Genomic DNA, 20,029 nt, shown 5'->3' with positions numbered 1-20,029 from the left:
CGGTATCTGTGGTGTCCTCCTATAGTTGAGGGTATTGTTGTAATCCCCTTTTTTTAAAAAAATTATTTATTTATTTATTTGGCTGCACTGGGTCTTAGTTGCAGCACGTGGGATCTTACGGCACGCGGGCTCTTCGTTGCAGTGCTCAGGCTTCCCTAGTTGCAGCGCACAGGCTCCAGAGCACGCAGGCTCAGTAGTTGTGGCACGTGGGCTTAGTTGCCCCTCGGCATGTGGGACCTTAGTTCCCTGACCAGGGATCAAACCTGCATCCCCTGCACTGGAAGGCAGATTCTTAACCACTGGACCACCAGGGAAGTCCCTTTAATCCCTTCTTAATTGTATAGTCTTTGATGTAAAACTAATCTCTTGGCATAAATGACATAAAAGCCATGTGAATATTTTCCTCTTTGCATTTCATCCATGATTTGTCATTTATTCAACAACTACATATTGAGTACCTGTGATATTCCAGTCTTTTGTTTCAGGCCCTTGGGAATACATCATGGACAAGATTAAATTCCTCCTTTCATGGGACTTATATTTGAGTAAGGGGAGCTGACAATAAACAGTAAAAAATACACCAGAAAGTATAATAACAATGGAATAAAAATAAAGCAGAATGGGGGTTAGTGGTATCACCTTGGAGTGTTTGGGATAGTGTTATTTTCTATAGGGTAGACAGGAATCCTTCCTGAAACAATGACTTTGGGACACAGACCTTCAGGACATGAGGGAGCTATCTGTAACAATCTGGGAGAAAAACATTCTTTTTTTAAAAATTAGTTAATTAATTTTTTTTTTTGGCTGCGTTGGGTCTTTGTTGCTGCATGCAGGCTTTCTCTAGTTGTAGTGCGCAGGGGCTGCTCTTCATTGCGGTGTGTGGGCTTCTCATCGTGGTGGCTTCTCTTGTTGCAGAGCACGGGCTGTAGGCGCGCAGGCTTCAGTAGTTGTGGCACGCAGACTCAGTAGTTGTGGCTCGCGGGCTCTAGAGCGCAGGCTCAGTAGTTGTGGTGCACAGGCTTAGTTGCTCCACGGCATGTGGGATCTTCCTGGACCAGGGCTTGAACCCATGTCCCTTGCATTGGCAGGCGGATTCTTAACCACTGCACCACTAGGGAAGTCCTGGGAGAAAAACATTCTAGACAAAGGGAACAGCAAGTGCAAAAGCCCTGTGGCAGGAGCACACGTGATATATTTTAAAATAGCAAGGAGTAATTGTTCTTCAGAATGCAGTTGGAGTAGAAGAGTGAGGGAGTAGGGAGTGGTAGGAGATAAAGATTGAAGAAAGAACAGGGGCCCAGGTTGTATAGGGCCTCAAAGTTTTGAATAAATTGGAAACCATTAGATAGTTTTGAGCAGAAGAATACAAGGATTATTCAGATTATAGTCAGAGAGAACAGATAGTGAGGATCAAGGGCAGAAGCAGGGAGACTAATTAGAAGGCTACTGAAATAATCCTGTCAAGAAATTATATGGCTTGGAAGTATTATGACTCAGAATATATTTTGAAAGTAGAACTAAGCAGGATATTGAACTTAAGAGAGAAGAGGAGTCAAGGATGACTCTGAGGAGTCAAGGATGGCCTGAGCAACTGGAGAATGAAGTGGCTATTTACTGAGATAGGGAAGACTGTGGGAAGAACAGGTTTGGGGGCGGGCTGTGGACAATCAGGAGTTTGGTTTTGACAGATGTAGGATATCTACTAGACATAAAAATGGAAATGTCACAAAGGCAGTCGGATACATGAATCTGGAGTTCAGGAAAGAGATCAACACTGGATTGATCTAATGCATATAGATAGTATTTAAAGCTTACTTTAAATGAGTGTAGAAAGAGAATAGGTGAAACTCGGGACATATCTAAAGGAAGCTGGTTCTAGAGTCTGGCTTTATAAAACTCCATTGAGTATTTTGAGGTTTCACTTGTTTTTCATTCTAAGTATTATTTCTTCTAGATTGAACGTGAAAGCTTTCATTAGCAATGTGAAGACAGCTCTTGCTGCAACAAACCCAGTGAGTACATACCAGCATGTATAGGAAGAGTAGTACAGCCATCTTTATGGTTCTGTTCTGATCTGAAAAGTTCTTTTTGTTCTGCCAGGCTGTGAGGACTTCTGCCATCACCTTGCTTGGTGTGATGTATCTGTACGTTGGTCCTTCTTTGCGAATGTTCTTTGAGGATGAGAAGCCTGCCCTCCTATCCCAGATAGATGCAGAATTTGAGAAGGTAAAGATTCCACAAATGATACAATCCATAGTTGACTTGAGAATGCTCATATTAGTTAAGTTTAAACTTTTAACCCTTTGGAATGAAGAATATGTATGTATTTGCTTTTATATGTATAAGGTATCCCTGGGAAGAATTCATAAGAAATTGATGACTTTGTGAGGAAGAGAACTAGATAGCTATAGTATAGGATGGGACATTTTCCCCTTTGTAGCTTTGGAATATCAAACATTTTGAATGTATTACCTGTTCCAAAAGTACACTAAATATAACATTAAATTTTTTTTTTTAAGTAAAAAGAAACTTGTCCTTCCTTGAATAAACTTTCTAATTGAAATTGCTAAGTTTTGGCAGACTTGCTGTGTATTGTCTTGGGCATACAAGTCAAAAGACAGCTTTATGATTGAGAAGTCAGAGTCTAATAGGTTTGTATAAAGATATCTTTTGTCACATAGTCTCAAAATTGGAATCTAAGTAGGAATTAAAATATGTGCTGCGTGAATATTAAGTATTATGAAGGAATATGAAAGTTTGACACAGGTACCATTCTCTAACCAGTTTGCTGTCATATTCTTCATCAAGTTCATTAGCCTCACTGACTTATTTGTGTGTAGATGCAGGGACAGAACCCACCTGCTCCAACCAGAGGGATTTCCAAACACAGTACAAGTGGTACAGAGGAAGGAGAAGATGGAGACGAACCAGATGATGGGGGAAATGATGTTGTGGATCTTTTGCCAAGGACAGAAATCAGGTTTGTTGCTAATGATTTATTTGACGTATTATGCTTAATTCTTAATGGTTTCTTCTGTTTCTCAGTCAAGGGTATTTCTGTGACATCATTGTTCTTTTAGGCATCTGGAATTAAGGATTCTGTCTTCTTTTTTCAGTGATAAAATCACTTCAGAGTTGGCGTCTAAGATTGGTGACAAGAATTGGAAGATCAGGAAAGAAGGCCTAGATGAAGTGGCAGGTATTATCAATGAAGCAAAATTTATCCAACCAAACATAGGTGAACTTCCAACTGCCTTGAAGGGTCGACTCAACGATTCAAATAAAATCTTGGTACGTAGAATATATGCCTGTTTTTTTCTCTCCCCTCTCTGCCCCTGCAAGGGGATCCTTTTCAGTAACGTTCACCAGCAAAAACAAAAAGGAGTTAGTCACTCTATTGCTTTGAACTAGAAATAGCTTCCTTTAATTTCTTAAATGTGCCTCAAGATATGTTGGTAGATGGCAAGTTTATTAATCAAATTTTCATGAATCTCAGATTTGCTGTTTACAGGGCTCTGATATTAAGTATTTTTATATAAAACTGCTTGTAATACACATAAGCAAGTTAATTTCTAATTTTTAAATTTGGATTTTTATGTGAGATGTTTCTTAAACTAGGCTTTACCTTACTTTAAAATTATAAAGCATTATTAATCTCTAGTCTAAAGTTCTAATATTCCAATTTTATGAACTGATGACAAAAGGAGACGCCATCACCCAAAATTATTCATAAGCTGATTAGTATCATAATGAGCTGATTTTTTTAAAGTAGGCCAGAAACTTCCTACTGCATTGACTGTATAGCAGCAAACTTGCAAAACTTTGAGCACACCTTGCTATGGTTTGAACATAAGGTGTTGGCTTTTCCCACCCAGGTGCAGCAGACGTTGAATATCCTCCAGCAGTTGGCAGTAGCCATGGGCCCAAACATCAAGCAACATGTGAAGAACTTAGGCATCCCTATCATCACAGTGCTTGGAGACAGCAAGGTAAAACTGACTCTTTTTACCACAGCTCTGTTCTGGAATAGGCCAGCCACATGACTGGGCTAAGAATAATCCTTTTTTTTTTTTTTTTAATTTATTTATTTATTTGTCTTTATTTTTGGCTGTGTTGGGTCATTGTTGCTCTGCACGGGCTCTCTAGCTGTGGCGAGCGGGGGCTACTCTTCGTTGTGGTGCGCGGGCTTCTCATTGCGGTGGCTCCTCTTGTTGCAGAACGCGGGCTTCAGTAGTTGTGGTGCATGGGCTCAGTAGTTGTGGCTTGCAGGCCCTTGAGCGCAGGCTCAGTAGTTGTGGTGCACAGGCATAGTTGCTCCGCGGCATGTGGGATCTTCCTGGGCCAGGGCTCGAACCCGTGTCCCTTGCATTGGCAGGCAGATTCTTAACTACTGCGCCACCATGGAAGCCCCAATCCTTTTCTTACATGTAAGAGTGCATGTAAACAGTTTATAAACTTTGTTAGAGAAGAGAATATTAGGAGGAAAATAGTAAAAATTTTTACCTCCCAGGCATTATTAAGGTGATCAGATATCTCACTTACTAGCTTTGTGACCCTTAGATAAGTTGTTTTTCTTCTTTGAGGTTCAGTTTTTTATCTATGAAATTTAATTCTTACAGAATTAAATAAGCATCTGTACATAAAGTACCTGTACCTGTCTCATACAGTATATACTCAAAAAACGGTTGCTATTATGATTATGATATCATTGTTTAAGGTGTTGGTATAAAGAGTGAATAAACATATAAATTTTGGATCATGTGTTTTATTTTCTACCTGTTCCCTCAACTACTAGAGTAGGATCTTCTGGTACTTCAGTAAGATATTTGCAGTTTCACAGTCCTGGAATTTGTCGCATTGAAAGTTGCAAGCTCTTATGTTTATCCTTAATTGAATATTCGAATGTCTCTTTATTTTTGTGTAATTCATTTAATTTGAGGAATTGGACTATTTTAATATTTTTCATGTCAGTAAGTCGTTCTCATTCTATGAATGCAAATTAATATAAAAACAAAAATGTTCAATCAAATTGTTAATTTCAGTCTAACTATTAAGAGTTCTCTAGCAGGTAGAATTACATTCTTTAGCAGGTAACCAGGGACATAAGAGTCCCCAGAAGTTCAGGAAACAAAACCTAAGAGTTTGTTCCTCTAACATGATATTTTATGCCCAGGTCACTGTTTTCCCTAATTAACTGAGTATAGGATCTTTACAATTTGGAGTTTTATGTTTCTAATTTACTTTGGAGTTTTAGTACAACATGGATCTACATTCTGTTTCAAAGAAGATGAAGTATGTTCCAAGTATGTTCATGTGGACTTTAGAGAAACCTCCATTGTTGTGTTCACAAAGTAATGGGCTTTTCACTCCCTACCTCCAAACCATAGCAGTGTTACCTTTACTGATTCTCTCTTCCATTCAGAACAATGTTCGAGCTGCTGCCCTAGCAACTGTGAATGCTTGGGCAGAACAGACTGGCATGAAGGAATGGCTGGAGGGGGAAGATCTTTCTGAAGAGCTCAAAAAGGAAAATCCTTTCTTGAGGCAAGAGGTTAGTACCACAAATATGATTTGCTTTACTCATGTCTTTTACCTTCATAGAGGCTTGGACCTACCTAATAAATATACATGAATGGATAGAATGAGTTCCATTATAAAATCGCTAATAAAATGAAACCAAATTCCTGGAGCTTTTTTATTCATGTGCTTCCTTTTCTTTTTTCCTTTCATGTGCTTTTTTAACAATAAAACTTTTTAAAGGACTAGCCTTTTTGTGAAGTTTTCTCTTTTCTTGAACTCTTAAATGGTAAAGTAAGAGGTTTTAATCATGACAAAAATAGTTCAACATTCAAAAATCTATCAGTGTCATCCATCATACCAACAGGCTAAAGAAAAGTCATATAATCCTATCAGTTGACACAAAAAAAGGATTTGAGAAAATCCAACAGCTATTCATGATAAAAGCTGTCAGTTAGTAATAGAAGAGAATTACCTCAAGTTAAATAAAAAAGCATCTGCAAAAAACCTCTATAAATGATAATATTCTTAGTGGTTAAAGACTGAATGCTTTTCCCCTAAGATCAGGAACAAAGCAAGAATGTCCACTTTCACTGCTGTTACTCAGCATAGAACTGGAAGTTCTAGTCACTGCAATAAGGCAAGAAAAAGAAATGAAAGGCATACAGTTGGAAAAAGAGTAAATAAAACTATCCCTAATTGCAGATAACATGACTGTTTACATAGGAAATTCCAGGAAATCTACAAGTAAACTCCTAGAACTAATAAATGAGTTCAGTAAGATTGCAGGATACAAAATAAACACAATCACATTTGACAAAAGTCAATCACATTTCTTTATAATACATTGAACATATGGAAACCGAAGTTACAAACACAGTACAGTTTACAATCACTCCAAAGAAAATGAAATCCTTAGCTATACACTTAACAAAACAAATACAAAATATGTCTACTGAAAATTACAAAAATGCTGATGAAGCATTCAAGGAAGACCCAAATAGATGTAGAGACATGCCATGTTTGTGGACTGGAAGATTTAACATAGCAGAAATTAGAAATGTCAGTTCTATACATTTAATGTATACATAATTGATGTATGCATTTAATGTAATTCTTATCAAAATTCAAGAAAGTTTTTTTTATAGACAAAGTCAAGGTTATTTTAAAATTTATATTCTAGCTTAAACAATCTTGACAAAGGAAAAAAAATGGAAAGAGCCTCTCTACCATATATTAGGGCTTACTAAATTAAATTGCTAACATAATCAAGACACTGTGGGGAATTCCCTGGCGGTCCAGTGTTTAGGACTCCATGCTTTCACTGCCAAGGGCTCGGGTTCAATCCCTGGTTGGGGAGCTAAGATACCCCCCAGCCAAGCTGTGTGGCAAAAAAAAAAAAAAAAAAGACACTGTGATAGCAAGGGGTAGGAGGAAGAGGATAGACACAGATAGGTGGAGCTGAAGAGGAAACCCAGAAATAGACCCACACAAATATGAGCAACTAATTTTCGATGGTGTTTCCAAAGTAATTCAGTGGAGGAAGTGTGGCCTTTTCAACAGATGATGCTGGAGCAGTTGACATCCAGAGACAAAAAAAATAAACCTTACCTAAACCTCACATCTTACACCAAAATTAACTCAAAATGGATTATGGGGTTAAATGTAGAACATAAAACTATAGAACTTTTAAAGATAACATAGGAGAAAACCTTCAGGATATAGAAATTCTTCAGGCAAAGAATTCTTAGACTAGACACCAAAACCACAATTCATCAAAGAAAAAATTGATAAATTGGACCTCATCAAAATTAAGAACTCTTACTCTCCAAAAGACCATGTGAAGAAGATGAAAAGACAGGCTGGAGTGGGAGAAAATATTTGCAACCTCTATGTCTGATAATGGACTATCATCGAGAATATATATATATATATATATATATATATATATATACACACACACACACACATATATATATACACATATATATATATAAAGAACTCTCAAAACTCAACAGTTAAAAATCTAATTACAATATAGACAAAAGACATGAACAGACATTTCACTGAAGAGGCTATACAGATGGCAAATAAGCCCATGAAAGGTGTTCAACATTATTGGCCATCAAGGAAAAGCAAATTAAAACTGCAATGAGATATCACAGACAACTATCAGAATTACTAAAATAAAAAATTGTGATAACACCAAATACTGGCAAGAATGTGGAGAAACTTGAACACTGTCCTGGTGGAAATGTAAAATGGTATAGCCACTCCAGAAAACAGTTGGGCAGTTTCTTATAAAACTATATGTGTAATTACTATATGACCCAGCAAATCTTGGGCATTTATTCCAGAAAAATGAAAATTTATGTTTACAGAAAAGCCTATATACAAATGTTCATAGCAGCTGATTCATAATAGCCAAAATCTGGAAACAGCCCAGATGTCTTTCAACAGGTGAATGCTTAAACAAACTATTTTATATCCATATGTGTAATACTATTTAGCAATAAAAGAAACAAATTATTGATACATGCAACAAGTTAGATAAATCGCCAAGGAATTGTACTGAGTGACAGTGCCAATTCCAAACAGTTACATACTATATGATTCTATTTATATGAGTTTAAAATCTCATATTTTAGAAGTGGATAAACAGATTAGTGGTTACCAGGGATTAGGGAGTAGGAGGAGGGATGTGAATGTGCTTCTAAGAGAGGCAACACATGGGATCCTTGGGATGGAACTGTTCAAAATCTTGACTGCGGGAATACACTAACACATGATAAAAGTGTAGAGAAAGCAATATAGACACATACACAAATGAGACAAAATCAGACTGGGGCAATCTGAGTATGATCAGTGGATTGTATCAATGTCAATATCCTGGTTGTTTATACTATAGTATAGTTTCATAAAGTGCTACTGTTGGAGGAAACGGAGTAGAGTGGGATCTCTCTATTATTTCTTATAACTGCATGTGAATATACAATCATCTCAATAAATACCTCAACTAAAAAATAAATGCAGGGCTTCCCTCGTGGTGCAGTGGTTAAGAATCCACCTGCCAATGCAGGGGACACGGGTTTGAGCCCTGGCCCAGGAAGATCCCACATGCTGCAGAGCAACTAAGCCCGTGTGCCACAACTACTGAGCCCGTGCTCTAGAGCCCATGAGCCGCAACTACTGAAGCCCGCGAGCCACAACTACTGAAACCCGCACGCCACAACTACTGAAGCCCATACGCCTAGAGCCTGTGCTCCGCAACAAGAGAAGCCACTGCAATGAAAAGCCAGTGCACCACAACGAAGAGTAGCCCCTGCTCATCACAACTAGAGAAAGCCCATGCGTAGCAATGAAGACCCAACACAGCCAAACATGAATAAATAAATTTAGTTTTAAAAATTAATTTTAAAAATAAATAAATAAATAAATACAGATTTCCCTGGCAGTCCAGTCGTTAGGACTCTGTGCTTTCACTACCGTGGCCGGGGTTTGATCCCTGGTCGGGGAAATAAGATCCCACAAGCCACATGGCATGGCCGAAAAACAAAACAAAAAATAAAACGAATACTTTAGAGATATAGAGAAAAACTGTCTGTGTAAGGCAGGAAGCAGAAGTCCTGGTAGAACTTGTCATCTTCTGATCAAATAAATATTTTGCATCTTCTCTAGCTGAATAGTTCTTAGAATTAAAAAAGAAGTGAAAGTTTGAGATGCATTAAGAACTATTAAAACTTTATAACTTAATGCTCAAATGTGGTCCAAAAAACTGTGTCCTTATCTTAGCTGATTATCTTCATTGCATGTGTTATCATTTCATTGGACAATGGAAATGACTGATTTCACACTGGAAAGTTGTAGTGTGAGAACTAATTCAGTGTTTGGTACTGATAAAATCATTAAGCTGAAGATCATAAATAATGACAGTTTTCTACATGCAGTGTGTAACTGGTCTTTATTTCTTTTGGCAGCTTCTGGGCTGGCTGGCTGAGAAACTACCGACTCTCCGTTCCACCCCCACAGACCTTATCCTTTGTGTTCCCCACCTCTACTCCTGCCTAGAGGATCGCAATGGAGATGTGCGAAAGAAGGCCCAAGATGCCTTGCCATTCTTCATGATGCATTTAGGATATGAGAAAATGGCCAAGGCTACTGGGAAACTAAAAGTACTACTACTTGTTGCTGCTGTTAAAAGCCATTTAGAAAAATATTGAACATGAATTTATATAGGCAAAAGATCATATTACCTCCTATGAGTTTCAACTTGAAATCCCAATGAGAGCAGAAATAAAATATTTAGTAGTGTAGAACTTCTAAAGAACCTGCTGCCTTTGCATGGATGAAAATTGTGACCTTCTAGAATGGCAGCTAATTTACTGTGACTTCATAATGTGTTACTTCTCTTGCACTATGTGCTGCCTCCCTTACTTCATTGGTATTTGAAAACTAGGAGCTCAAGGTTTTGACAGCAGATCTGTTAGTAAGCATAGCATGAGTATATCGTTTATGTGGCCTCTCACCTCTGTTATATTGTCTCCCTAGCCAACTTCTAAAGATCAGGTGTTGGCCATGTTAGAGAAAGCCAAAGCTAACATGCCAGCCAAGCCCGCTGCACCTGCTAAAGCAACTTCCAAACCCGTGGGAGGATCAGCTCCAGCCAAATTCCAGCCTGCCTCAGGTAACTCTTACTTTGAGAGGGTTAAAGGGGAAGGAAATAGCCAAGGGAACTCTTAAAGAAATCCAACCTTCATTTTTTAATCACATTTCCTCATGGCTTAGATCCCAAGTCCTCCCTCCATCTCCTTACCCTCCTTTCATAAACGTTTGTCAGGTTACCTGCTTTATGCCAGGAACTGTGCTGAGGGTTTAAGGATGATTAATTTGATTTCCAACTCCAAAAAGGAGTTTTGGAGTATCACAATGAAATACGCCAGAAAGCAAGTGCTCAGTCTTACTTCTAAGGTTTCCACAACTATTTTCTGCTATTGGATATTACAGTTAGAAGGAGAATTGGGACCATCTAGCTTAACCCTCTTTATTAACAGGTAAGGAACACCAAAGGTTAAGTGACTTGCACAAGGCCAAACAGCCAGCCAGTGCCTGAACCAGCAGAGACCTCTGCTTAACTCATTCATAAATGAGTTCCCCTTCCACTACACTTGGCTGTTTGCTGATCCATTCTAATATTTACTAAACTTCTTCAAGGGAAAATTCTTGATTTCTTCATCCTAATGTTAAAATTCCAAAATGTACAAATAGAACACTAACCTGTAACCACTGGTCTTCTAGACTTATTGCTTAAACAAAATAATAATATTCTGTTTAGTGGGGTAGAAATTATTGATGCTATAAAGTTAGAAATTTTACATGTGTAAAATTGTTGGTATCAAAGTATATATTCAGTTATAACATTTATTGGGATCTTGCTATATGGTATATATAGTTTACTATAGTATCAAAGATAATAGACTCTTCCCTTAAGGAAGTATCAGTCTAACAAAAAGGTTTTTTAACTGCTATTTAGAAAATGGTTTTAAACTGCAGTTTAAATGTTGATAAAGGAGATGTAGATTTTCTGAATTAATTTTCATGAGGAAATCGAGGAGAAAAAAGATTAGGAAAAAAATCTAACTGAAAGCGCTTTAAAAATGGATACATTTGTTTAAAAAAAAACTTTTCAAAAAAATAAAATAAAAATAATTTTTTTAATAGATATATTTAAAACTACTGGCTTTCTCACCATCATTATATATTTAACCTGCCCAGAATATAGTGATATTAGTTAGAGTTTGTATTTACAGTACGTGCTTTTTTTTTCTCAAAGCACCTGTTGAAGATTCTGTTTCTGGCACTGTAGAACCCAAGCCTGATCCAAAAAAGGCCAAAGCTCTAGGAGTTTCCTCTAAAGCAAAGGTATGTTAATTCTGCAACTTAGATGTAGATTTGCTTTTAAGTGTTTTATACACTGAGTCATTCTTTTAGCAAAGATATATTACATATGAAAGATTATTACTACTCTTGATATTATCTAATTATAAAGTGTTTATTTATACAAGTTTCTGTGGCTCACTTTTAATGTTACCTCAAAACAAAGACTCCTATTCTCAAGAGCTACTGCCAGGGTTTCTGTCATCCAGGTCTTTGAGGGAGATTTTCAGTAGTAGGCAACTTCCTTTAAATTTGGCAGTTAAGTCATCATATTAGAAGGTGTTCTGATTAGACTAAAAGGAAGTATCTTCTGTCCTCACACCAATGGGATTGGATGCATCACCAGTCCTTTTAGCATCCATGCAGAGTTGGACAATTTAAAGAAATGTTTTCAAATGCTCGACCTTAAATATCCCCTGGGTGGTTTTTCATTTAATTACGTTTTTGAATCACAGCAAATTGTCATCAGTTTCTATATCAAGATTCAGAGCTTGTCACTGTATTCAGAGAATTGACTGTTTAATACTTACAAAAGGAAAATTATGGAACTGTGCAATCAGTAGTAAATCTAATAGTAAATCTAAATAGAGAAAACTATTTCATTAACTGCATGTAACTGATGAAAGTATGCAGAGTAGGAAATGTTTTATTATCCAGTACATTTATTATTACATCCACATTATAGAAGGGGCACTCTGTGGCCATTCTTCTAAATATTTGTTACTCATTTTCCCTCCCTATGCTTGGGTCCTTCAACTCAGTGAGTTAATTTAAATGGGTAATTCTCTTCTGAACTATCCAGTGAAGCTGTTCTTTTCCTGTCCCTCTCCCTCTCCTCATCCCATATTTAACAAACGCTTATTTCAGTATTTTGATCACAAGTGCTTTGAAGTATTTTTGACTCTGTTCTTAATGCCACTTTCTTTTCAGTCTTTTGCAGTTTACGAAGCAGTTTCACATAAATGATCTCACATTTGTTTTGACTGAATGACTTAAGTGCTTGAACTAGAAAGAAATGCTGGCCTACTAAAAATAGCAGACTTTTGCTATATTTATAATATAATAATAATTCCAGTAATGAAATTCAAATTTTACCTTAAATATATATACAATGTGTTCACAATTTCTTTCCATCTGATACAAAGATTCTAAATCTTGGATTCTTTTTAAAAGCCACTTTTTAAAAAAAAAATATCTATCTATTTATTTATTGGCTGCATCAGGTCTTAGTTGAGGCACGCAGGATCTTTCGTTGCAGCACGCGGGCTTCTCTCCAGTTGTGGTGCGGGGGCTCCAGAGCGCGTGGGCTCTGTAGTTGTGGCACACGGGCTTAGTTGCCCCGTAGCATGTGGGATCTGAGTTCTCTGACCAGGGATTGAACCGGTGTCCCCTGCATTGTAAGATGGATTCTTAACCACTGGACCACCAGGGAAGTCCCTAAAAGCCACCTTAGTAACTTAAGTATTTAAAATGTTTCTAGCAAATTTCTCTCTAGAAACAGGTTCAAAGGGTCTCCAGTTATAGTAATGTTATAGAGATATATTTTATATACAGAGAAACAGAAAAGTTTTCTCAATTATGTGAAATGTGTGAATACCATTCAAAATGTCATTAATATGGAAAGCTATAAACAGTGTTGAAGATTTCAAGAAAGAAAAGAACTATCCATTATATGTCAGTTATATCAATAATTTTTTTAAAAGAACTATCCAAGAAACAAAAATAGCCTGTAACCCAGACCAGTGATATATAATAGCAGCTTTTCCAACCACATCACATGCCAGCCCAAGGACTAACCAACAGTTACTTAAGAGTGCTATTAGAAACATTTTTAGAAAAGCTGTACACAAACATATCAAATGCAAGATTCTGTGGTTCATTTGTTTGTTTCATTTGGAATATGATATAGAAAGGTGTCTCTGGTTTATATAGTGCCCTTTTGCTGGGCAGTAACAGCGAATTCCCAAGAAGTAGTCTAGCTAATCAGTATTCCCTGTACCTTGGTTGTAGACTGCACAAGGAAAGAAAGTGCCAAGCAAAACCAGCTTAAAGGAAGATGAAGACAAATCTGGTCCTATTTTTATTGTTGTTCCAAATGGAAAGGAGCAAAGAATGAAAGATGAGAAAGGATTAAAGGTAAGGAAGAAATAAGAATCTTCAGGAGTTTTTTGCTTGTTTGTTTTAGTTTCGTTTTGTAATCAAGAATAATTTTTCTGTCTGAAATTCATATCATTGTGAAATATCTAATAATTAACTGAATCTTTTGCTTATAAATTATATCTTGTTTCTGGAAGACTATTTTTGGAGGGTTTTGGGGGGGTTTTTTTGTTTGCTTTTAGAATCAAAGACTGGAAAGTAGTCACTGATTTTTTATCAACTACACATATGTAATATGCTACTCCTTTATTTTTTCTTGTACCTGACACCTTAAAAGATAGATTTGGTAACTATATATGGCCAGTTTGATCATTTTGCTTTTGATGTTGTTTTGATTTTATTAATCAGTTAAAACTTTTCAAAATATATACATTAGAATTTTTAAAAATTCAAACAATACAAAAAAAGTACAGAAAGTATGAAAAGCATGTCTCCCACTCCAGTCTCCCTACACAAGAAGGATGTTATTACCAGTTATTTTGTGTATTACTCCAGAAATAATAATATTCCATACCTATACAATCATATATATATAAATATATAGCCCTCGTTTTACACAGATGGGAACGTGCCATACTCTTTGTTCTGAATCTTACTTTTTTCTTTTAATGGTATTTGAAATATATATCTTAAAGATCATTCCATATCTGCACGCATGTATGCATTCATTCTGTTTATTGATGCATCATATGTATGTACCTTTCTTTATCCTCAACCCACTATGTTGAACATTTTAGGTTACTTCTAATCTTTCACTCTTATAAGCTATACTGCCATAGGCATCTTTGAATATAGGTTTTGTGCACATATGTAAGTATATTTATATTAAACTCCTAGAATAATATGTACATTTAAAATTTTGGTAGATATTTCAAATTTGCCCTTTATTAAAATTGTACCAAGAGTATCCACCATGTTATACAATAATAGATCATTGATTTTTCTAGTAAGAATTGCTGAAAATTCTATTCCTAGAAGATTTTCAGAGTTAAGCTTCCAGAATTATGACAGACAGATTGAGAGTACATTTTGCATTCATACTTAATTATACATTAATCTTGGTGAATTTAAAAATATCCTATTAAACTGATTCCTGCAGCTGCTTTAGAGTTCTCTACCACATTTCAGTTGAACACCTTACAGCTCCTTTTCACTGTTTTTTTTCAGGTGCTGAAGTGGAATTTTACTACTCCGCGGGATGAATACATTGAGCAACTAAAAACTCAGATGTCTAGCTGTGTGGCTAAATGGTTACAAGATGAGATGTTTCACTCAGACTTTCAGCATCACAACAAAGCCCTTGCTGTCATGGTTGATGTAAGTTTGCAACAAAATAAATATGCATGAATCTCAGGCATGAAAATACTGAGCCCTGTGAAATAATCGGAAGTTTGCATGAATTGAGAAGGAACTGGAATACACCATGTTCTCTGTTTTTAGAGCTTTCTTATTATGTGATAGAATAAATGACTATATGTCTATAATTTGGGGTCTTAAATGGAGGCTTAAAAATCTATCATTTTCTTTTTGCACTGCAGTAAAATTTGAGAGTTACTTGCCTAATAGAACTTAAATTTTTATACAGTCTAATTTGTGAGGGTTTTGTATTGTTTTGTTTCAAGCACTTGGAGAGTGAAAAAGAGGGTGTCATTGGTTGCCTGGATCTTATCTTAAAGTGGCTTACCCTGCGGTTTTTTGACACCAATACAAGCGTCCTAATGAAAGCCCTAGAATATTTAAAATTGCTCTTCACCCTGCTGAGTGAGGAGGAGTATCATCTTACTGAGAATGAAGCATCTTCCTTCATCCCCTATCTCATCCTCAAGGTAATGTGTTGTTCTCACTTTGGAAGATTACTCAAGTTCCCAGCTACTTCAGTTCCTATACTTTTATTCCCTCTCCCCTCTTCATTTATTGTATGATGATGATACCTTCCACCGCTCATTTTATTCTTTCAAGGTGTAGTGACACACAAGGGGGTACCTTTGCTACTCAGAAAATGCCTCACTTAATCATTATTTTCCTTGTTGACTAGGTCGGAGAACCAAAGGATGTCATTCGTAAAGATGTCCGTGCCATCCTGAACCGGATGTGCCTTGTCTACCCAGCCAGCAAGATGTTCCCCTTCATCATGGAAGGAACCAAATCCAAAAACTCTAAGCAGAGAGCAGGTAAAGCAACAATTTAAATTGAGCCCTACGTCTGCAACAGTGACCTCTAAAAGAAATAATTTATAGATGAACCAGGAAATTTCTTGATTCTAACCTTCTGGTTTGGACTGTGAGAGTGATGAGTTGCACACTGGTGGAGCCACAGTATCAGGTGATACAGGCACTGCTCAGTACCACCCTGGTGACAAAATCAAGTGCACAGGGGCCATCTGACTCACAGGCATCTCTTTCTTCTAGGAGCCCTTGCTATAACACCATTGTTTCATTGTGTATTTTATAGAAGGCAGTAAACAAGGAAGAATTCAAGGCAGAGCCAGAATAAGACTTTAGACCTTCATGTATGCCAGGGAAAATGTATCTAGTAAAGATAGGTCTGTCTCTATGCCAAATCTCTGTTGAGTCTCCTTAATCTAGCCTTTCTCTCCCCAGAGTGCCTAGAAGAACTAGGGTGTCTGGTCGAGTCCTATGGCATGAATGTTTGCCAACCAACCCCAGGAAAAGCCTTAAAGGAGATAGCGATTCACATAGGAGACCGCGACAACGCTGTGCGCAATGCTGCCCTCAACACCATCGTCACAGTGTACAATGTACACGGGGATCAGGTGTTCAAACTGATTGGAACTGTGAGTGACTTTTCTCTGAACATTTTCAGCATGTTGTGAATTGCAAGATCACTTAGGTGTCAAGTTTCATGCCATCTCAACTCTAAGTTTTTACCACTTTTTGTTAAAACTCAACCTATCGATATGTCCTAGAATCCATATAAACCTTTGAGGGTGTCTCTGATTACTGTAGGACGTTTAGGCTGTGTTTTACTGGAAATTAGATTTTCTTTTCTGAGCATTCCCCTCATAACAATTTGCTTTAGATGAAAACTATTTTTGAATCAAGAAATCTGAGCTAGTCTGGGATTTAAATTCTGCCTGGCAATCTCCTCAGTAATTTTTAGTGCATTTATTTTCTAGTGAACAAGTACTCACTTGTGTATAATGTGGATTCTGGTATCTGTCAGATCAAAAGGGTCTTGAGCTGCAGCTATGAGCCAGACTCTCCAAACATAGAAGGTTCTGCTTTTGACTCCTTACTTCCTCTGAGCCAATCACTACTATGGCTGGGCCTGTTCTTCACTCCAGTTACCTCTTAGTAGCACATGTATTTACCCTGTGCTTATATATTTTTACTTGTATTAATCTCATTAAATCCTCACTACAAGGCCAGTGAAGGAAATAAAGCAGATGGGAATTTTACAGATGACCAAAAGTGAAGCTTCTTGCCCATAGTGACACAGCTAGTTAGTGGTAACACCAAAAAATGAGGAAACTTCATTTAATTCTTGACCTTTTTATTTGTAGTTATTCATAGCCTTTCCTTTTCTGTCCTTTCCTTCTTTCATGTGTTCTCTTATATAGCAAATTAGGTTTCAGCAATAGTTGATTTTAAAATGATGTAGTGTTTTGAAAGGAAACTTACCCTAATGTACGAGGTTCTGTTTGCTTTGACATGAAAATTGATATTAATTCTTGGGTCTTCCAATTAGGTTTTTAATTCGCTTCATATTCTAGTAGAGGGGTGTGCTAATAAGTTAAATTTGGCCTCTTTTGACAGCTTTCTGAAAAGGATATGAGCATGCTTGAGGAGAGGATTAAGCGGTCAGCAAAGAGGCCTTCTGCTGCACCAGTAAAACAGGTGGAAGAGAAACCTCAGCGCGCACAGAGCATAAGCTCCAATACCAACATGCTACGCAAGGGACCAGCTGAGGACATGTCTTCCAGACTCAAGTATGTGGATGGAGATAGTTGTCTGAGAGCATCTCTGTGGACTTTGCCTTGTGTGCTCAGAGCTTATCCTGTAACATAATCTTGAGTTCTTGTAGCCATTATCATGCATGACACAGTGTCTGGGTAAATGTCTTGTAACCAAATGTTAAATCCTTCAGTCTTCATTGTCTTTGTCTCAAAACCACTTCTAAATAGCCTTGTGCCTTCTTTCACTGCTTTTCCGTGGACAGAATTATGTATCGCACTTATAGGATGTAAGTACTGCCTGCTAATTTCTCATTAGCAGGGCTCTTATATCTTTCTAACTTCTGACTTGGATTCATCCCCTCTGGAGGGTATTGGTGTAGACTTTATAACCAGGTAGAGGGTGTCCAAGTATCCCATGAATCAAGCCTTCCCTGAAAGTCCACTGGCCAGCAGAAGTGTCAACTCAATGTCATGTGGCTAAAATATGGGCTCACCTTCTTCCTTGTGTTATGTTTGGTCGTGCACAGGTTCCTATTCATCAGATAAGGCTGAGTAAAATGCATGCAACCCAGAATTGGCTTAGGGACTCAAAAAACTGCCTTCTAAGCAAGATAGCTCTATTTTGGATCATATCATGAGTATAATTTTAACCAATTTGAATTTGGAGACTGTGAATATCTATTGCTTGGATGTAATGCTGGCCCTGACCTGAGAGTGAATATTCCTAAAAAGAGGTGATTGACTGTTCCTCAAGTATAAAATTTACTGAACACTGCATGGGACGATGCTTATAATTAGAAAAACGTAAACACTGGTTAAATGGGTAGAAAAGAACCAGGCAGTCTAGATAGATATTTCTTAAATTTTTGCCCAGAAATAGTGAGCTTTGAGTCAATATAAATATTCTTTATTATTTACTGCCCCAACTGGAATAGCATACAAGGTTTGTTGGCTTTAGTGAACTAGAGAGAATACTTACAACTTGGCAGTACTGTAAGTACAAGTCAGTCTTCTCTCTTAGGATACTCATGAACCAGTGTTGTTGCCCATTGAAGGCACTTGCTTAGACTCAAGGACTTAAATCATTCAGGGGGGCTGAAACCAGAAGTTGAACATCTGTCTTGCAGCTTTGGGGCAGCTGGCAGTGCTACTCTTGCCCTTTGGTTAAGAAGTCTCTTTTAGTTCAGGAGCCTCCTTTTGCTTCCCTTAGCCAAGCCCGAAGCATGAGTGGGCATCCTGAGGCAGCCCAGATGGTTCGCCGAGAATTCCAGCTGGATCTAGATGAGATTGAGAATGACAATGGTACAGTCCGATGTGAAATGCCAGAACTTGTTCAGCACAAACTAGATGACATTTTTGAACCAGTCCTTATTCCTGAACCCAAGTAAGTTAACCCATTTCATTTAAGTATATGCAGTTCATGATCATCAGAGTGTATATGTTGAAAAGAGCTCTCTGTGCAATTAGAACTTTTTAGAACAGATTACTATCTAACTAATAGTGGTTCTTTACTAAAACCTGGATCTAGTGGGGAATTGCATAATTCCAACTCATTGGGATACCTTAAAATAAAGATTGAATATTTTCCTTTGCTCCGCTCTCTAGGATCCGGGCTGTTTCTCCACACTTTGATGATATGCACAGTAATACAGCATCCACAATCAATTTCATTATCTCCCAAGTAGCCAGTGGTGACATCAACACAAGCATCCAAGCTCTGACACAGGTAATGGGAGTATTACCCGTGACAGTAATTCCACTGGTGGCTATAAGGCTGTAATAGTGATGGTTGCACACTGGTTACAGTATTAAGGGAGGCAGGCAGTGTTCAGTACCTCCCTGATGAAAAAAGTGCACAGGGACCACTGCCAGGCATCACTTGCCTCACAGGATAGAGCTGTGATAGAGCCTTGCTTTTTACAGTTGCATTCTTTCACCAGAGGCTGAAAAACAGCAGTTGGTAGGAATCAGCTCTCATGGAACTTGCTTAGATTTTTGGTGGGCAGAGACAAACAAATAAAATATCAGATAATAGTAACTATTGTGTAAATATAACTCAAATGGGGTGATGGGAGAGAGGGAACTAAGTACTAGTTACTTAGATTGGTGGTTGGGGTTCAAGCAGAGGACAGCTAGTACAAAAACTCTAGGGTAGGAATGACCTTGGTGTGGTCCAGGAAACAGTACAGGCCCATGTGCCTGGAACGTAGTGGGCAAGAGAGAGAATGGTACAGAATGAGATTTGAGAGGTGGATAGAGACCAGATCATGTGGTGTTTTAAAAGCCCTGAGGGAGGTTTTGGATTTTAAGTGTGATGGGAAGCCATTAGAGAATTTTGAGGAAAAAGAAGCTGCATGTTTTTAAAAAACCTTTCTCTTCTTCCTCTGCTTCCCTTCCCTAACAGTCTAGTCATAAAGCCAGGAGGAGGATAAAACAAGGTAGGCACCTACCTTGTGGCAAGGGGGTGGGAGTAGAGAGCCACAGTGGCCCAGTGTGAGGGTCTTC

The 20,029-nt window shown here is 37.6% G+C and overlaps 1 protein-coding gene and 2 non-coding genes across 5 annotated transcripts in view; all 3 read left to right on the top strand.

Moving 5' to 3' along the window:
• The window catches only part of CKAP5 (cytoskeleton associated protein 5), a 103,551-nt gene that overhangs the window by 66,694 nt on the left and 16,828 nt on the right, over positions 1-20,029 (top strand). For all 3 annotated transcript variants that reach the window (XM_059931523.1, XM_059931525.1, XM_059931524.1), the window contains exons 19-35: positions 1,955-2,012; positions 2,101-2,226; positions 2,841-2,980; positions 3,117-3,291; positions 3,876-3,989; positions 5,423-5,551; positions 9,495-9,689; positions 10,066-10,201; positions 11,348-11,436; positions 13,462-13,587; positions 14,776-14,925; positions 15,231-15,434; positions 15,644-15,779; positions 16,209-16,402; positions 17,385-17,557; positions 18,735-18,908; positions 19,130-19,250. In XM_059931523.1, coding sequence (XP_059787506.1) covers positions 1,955-2,012; positions 2,101-2,226; positions 2,841-2,980; positions 3,117-3,291; positions 3,876-3,989; positions 5,423-5,551; positions 9,495-9,689; positions 10,066-10,201; positions 11,348-11,436; positions 13,462-13,587; positions 14,776-14,925; positions 15,231-15,434; positions 15,644-15,779; positions 16,209-16,402; positions 17,385-17,557; positions 18,735-18,908; positions 19,130-19,250 — 2,440 coding nt within the window. The remainder of the gene's footprint in view (positions 1-1,954; positions 2,013-2,100; positions 2,227-2,840; positions 2,981-3,116; positions 3,292-3,875; positions 3,990-5,422; positions 5,552-9,494; positions 9,690-10,065; positions 10,202-11,347; positions 11,437-13,461; positions 13,588-14,775; positions 14,926-15,230; positions 15,435-15,643; positions 15,780-16,208; positions 16,403-17,384; positions 17,558-18,734; positions 18,909-19,129; positions 19,251-20,029) is intronic.
• LOC132371168 (small nucleolar RNA SNORD67) lies at positions 15,888-15,998 on the top strand. Its single transcript, XR_009504791.1, has one exon. It is a non-coding gene; the product is annotated as a small nucleolar RNA SNORD67 (small nucleolar RNA).
• Positions 19,300-19,395, top strand: LOC132371169 (small nucleolar RNA SNORD67). Its single transcript, XR_009504792.1, has one exon. It is a non-coding gene; the product is annotated as a small nucleolar RNA SNORD67 (small nucleolar RNA).

This window comes from Balaenoptera ricei, chromosome 8 (genome assembly GCF_028023285.1).
Source record: "Balaenoptera ricei isolate mBalRic1 chromosome 8, mBalRic1.hap2, whole genome shotgun sequence".
Lineage (NCBI taxonomy): Eukaryota > Metazoa > Chordata > Mammalia > Artiodactyla > Balaenopteridae > Balaenoptera > Balaenoptera ricei.
The sequence above is the reverse complement of the archived record's forward strand: the minus strand, read 5'-3'. Positions and strand labels throughout refer to the sequence as shown.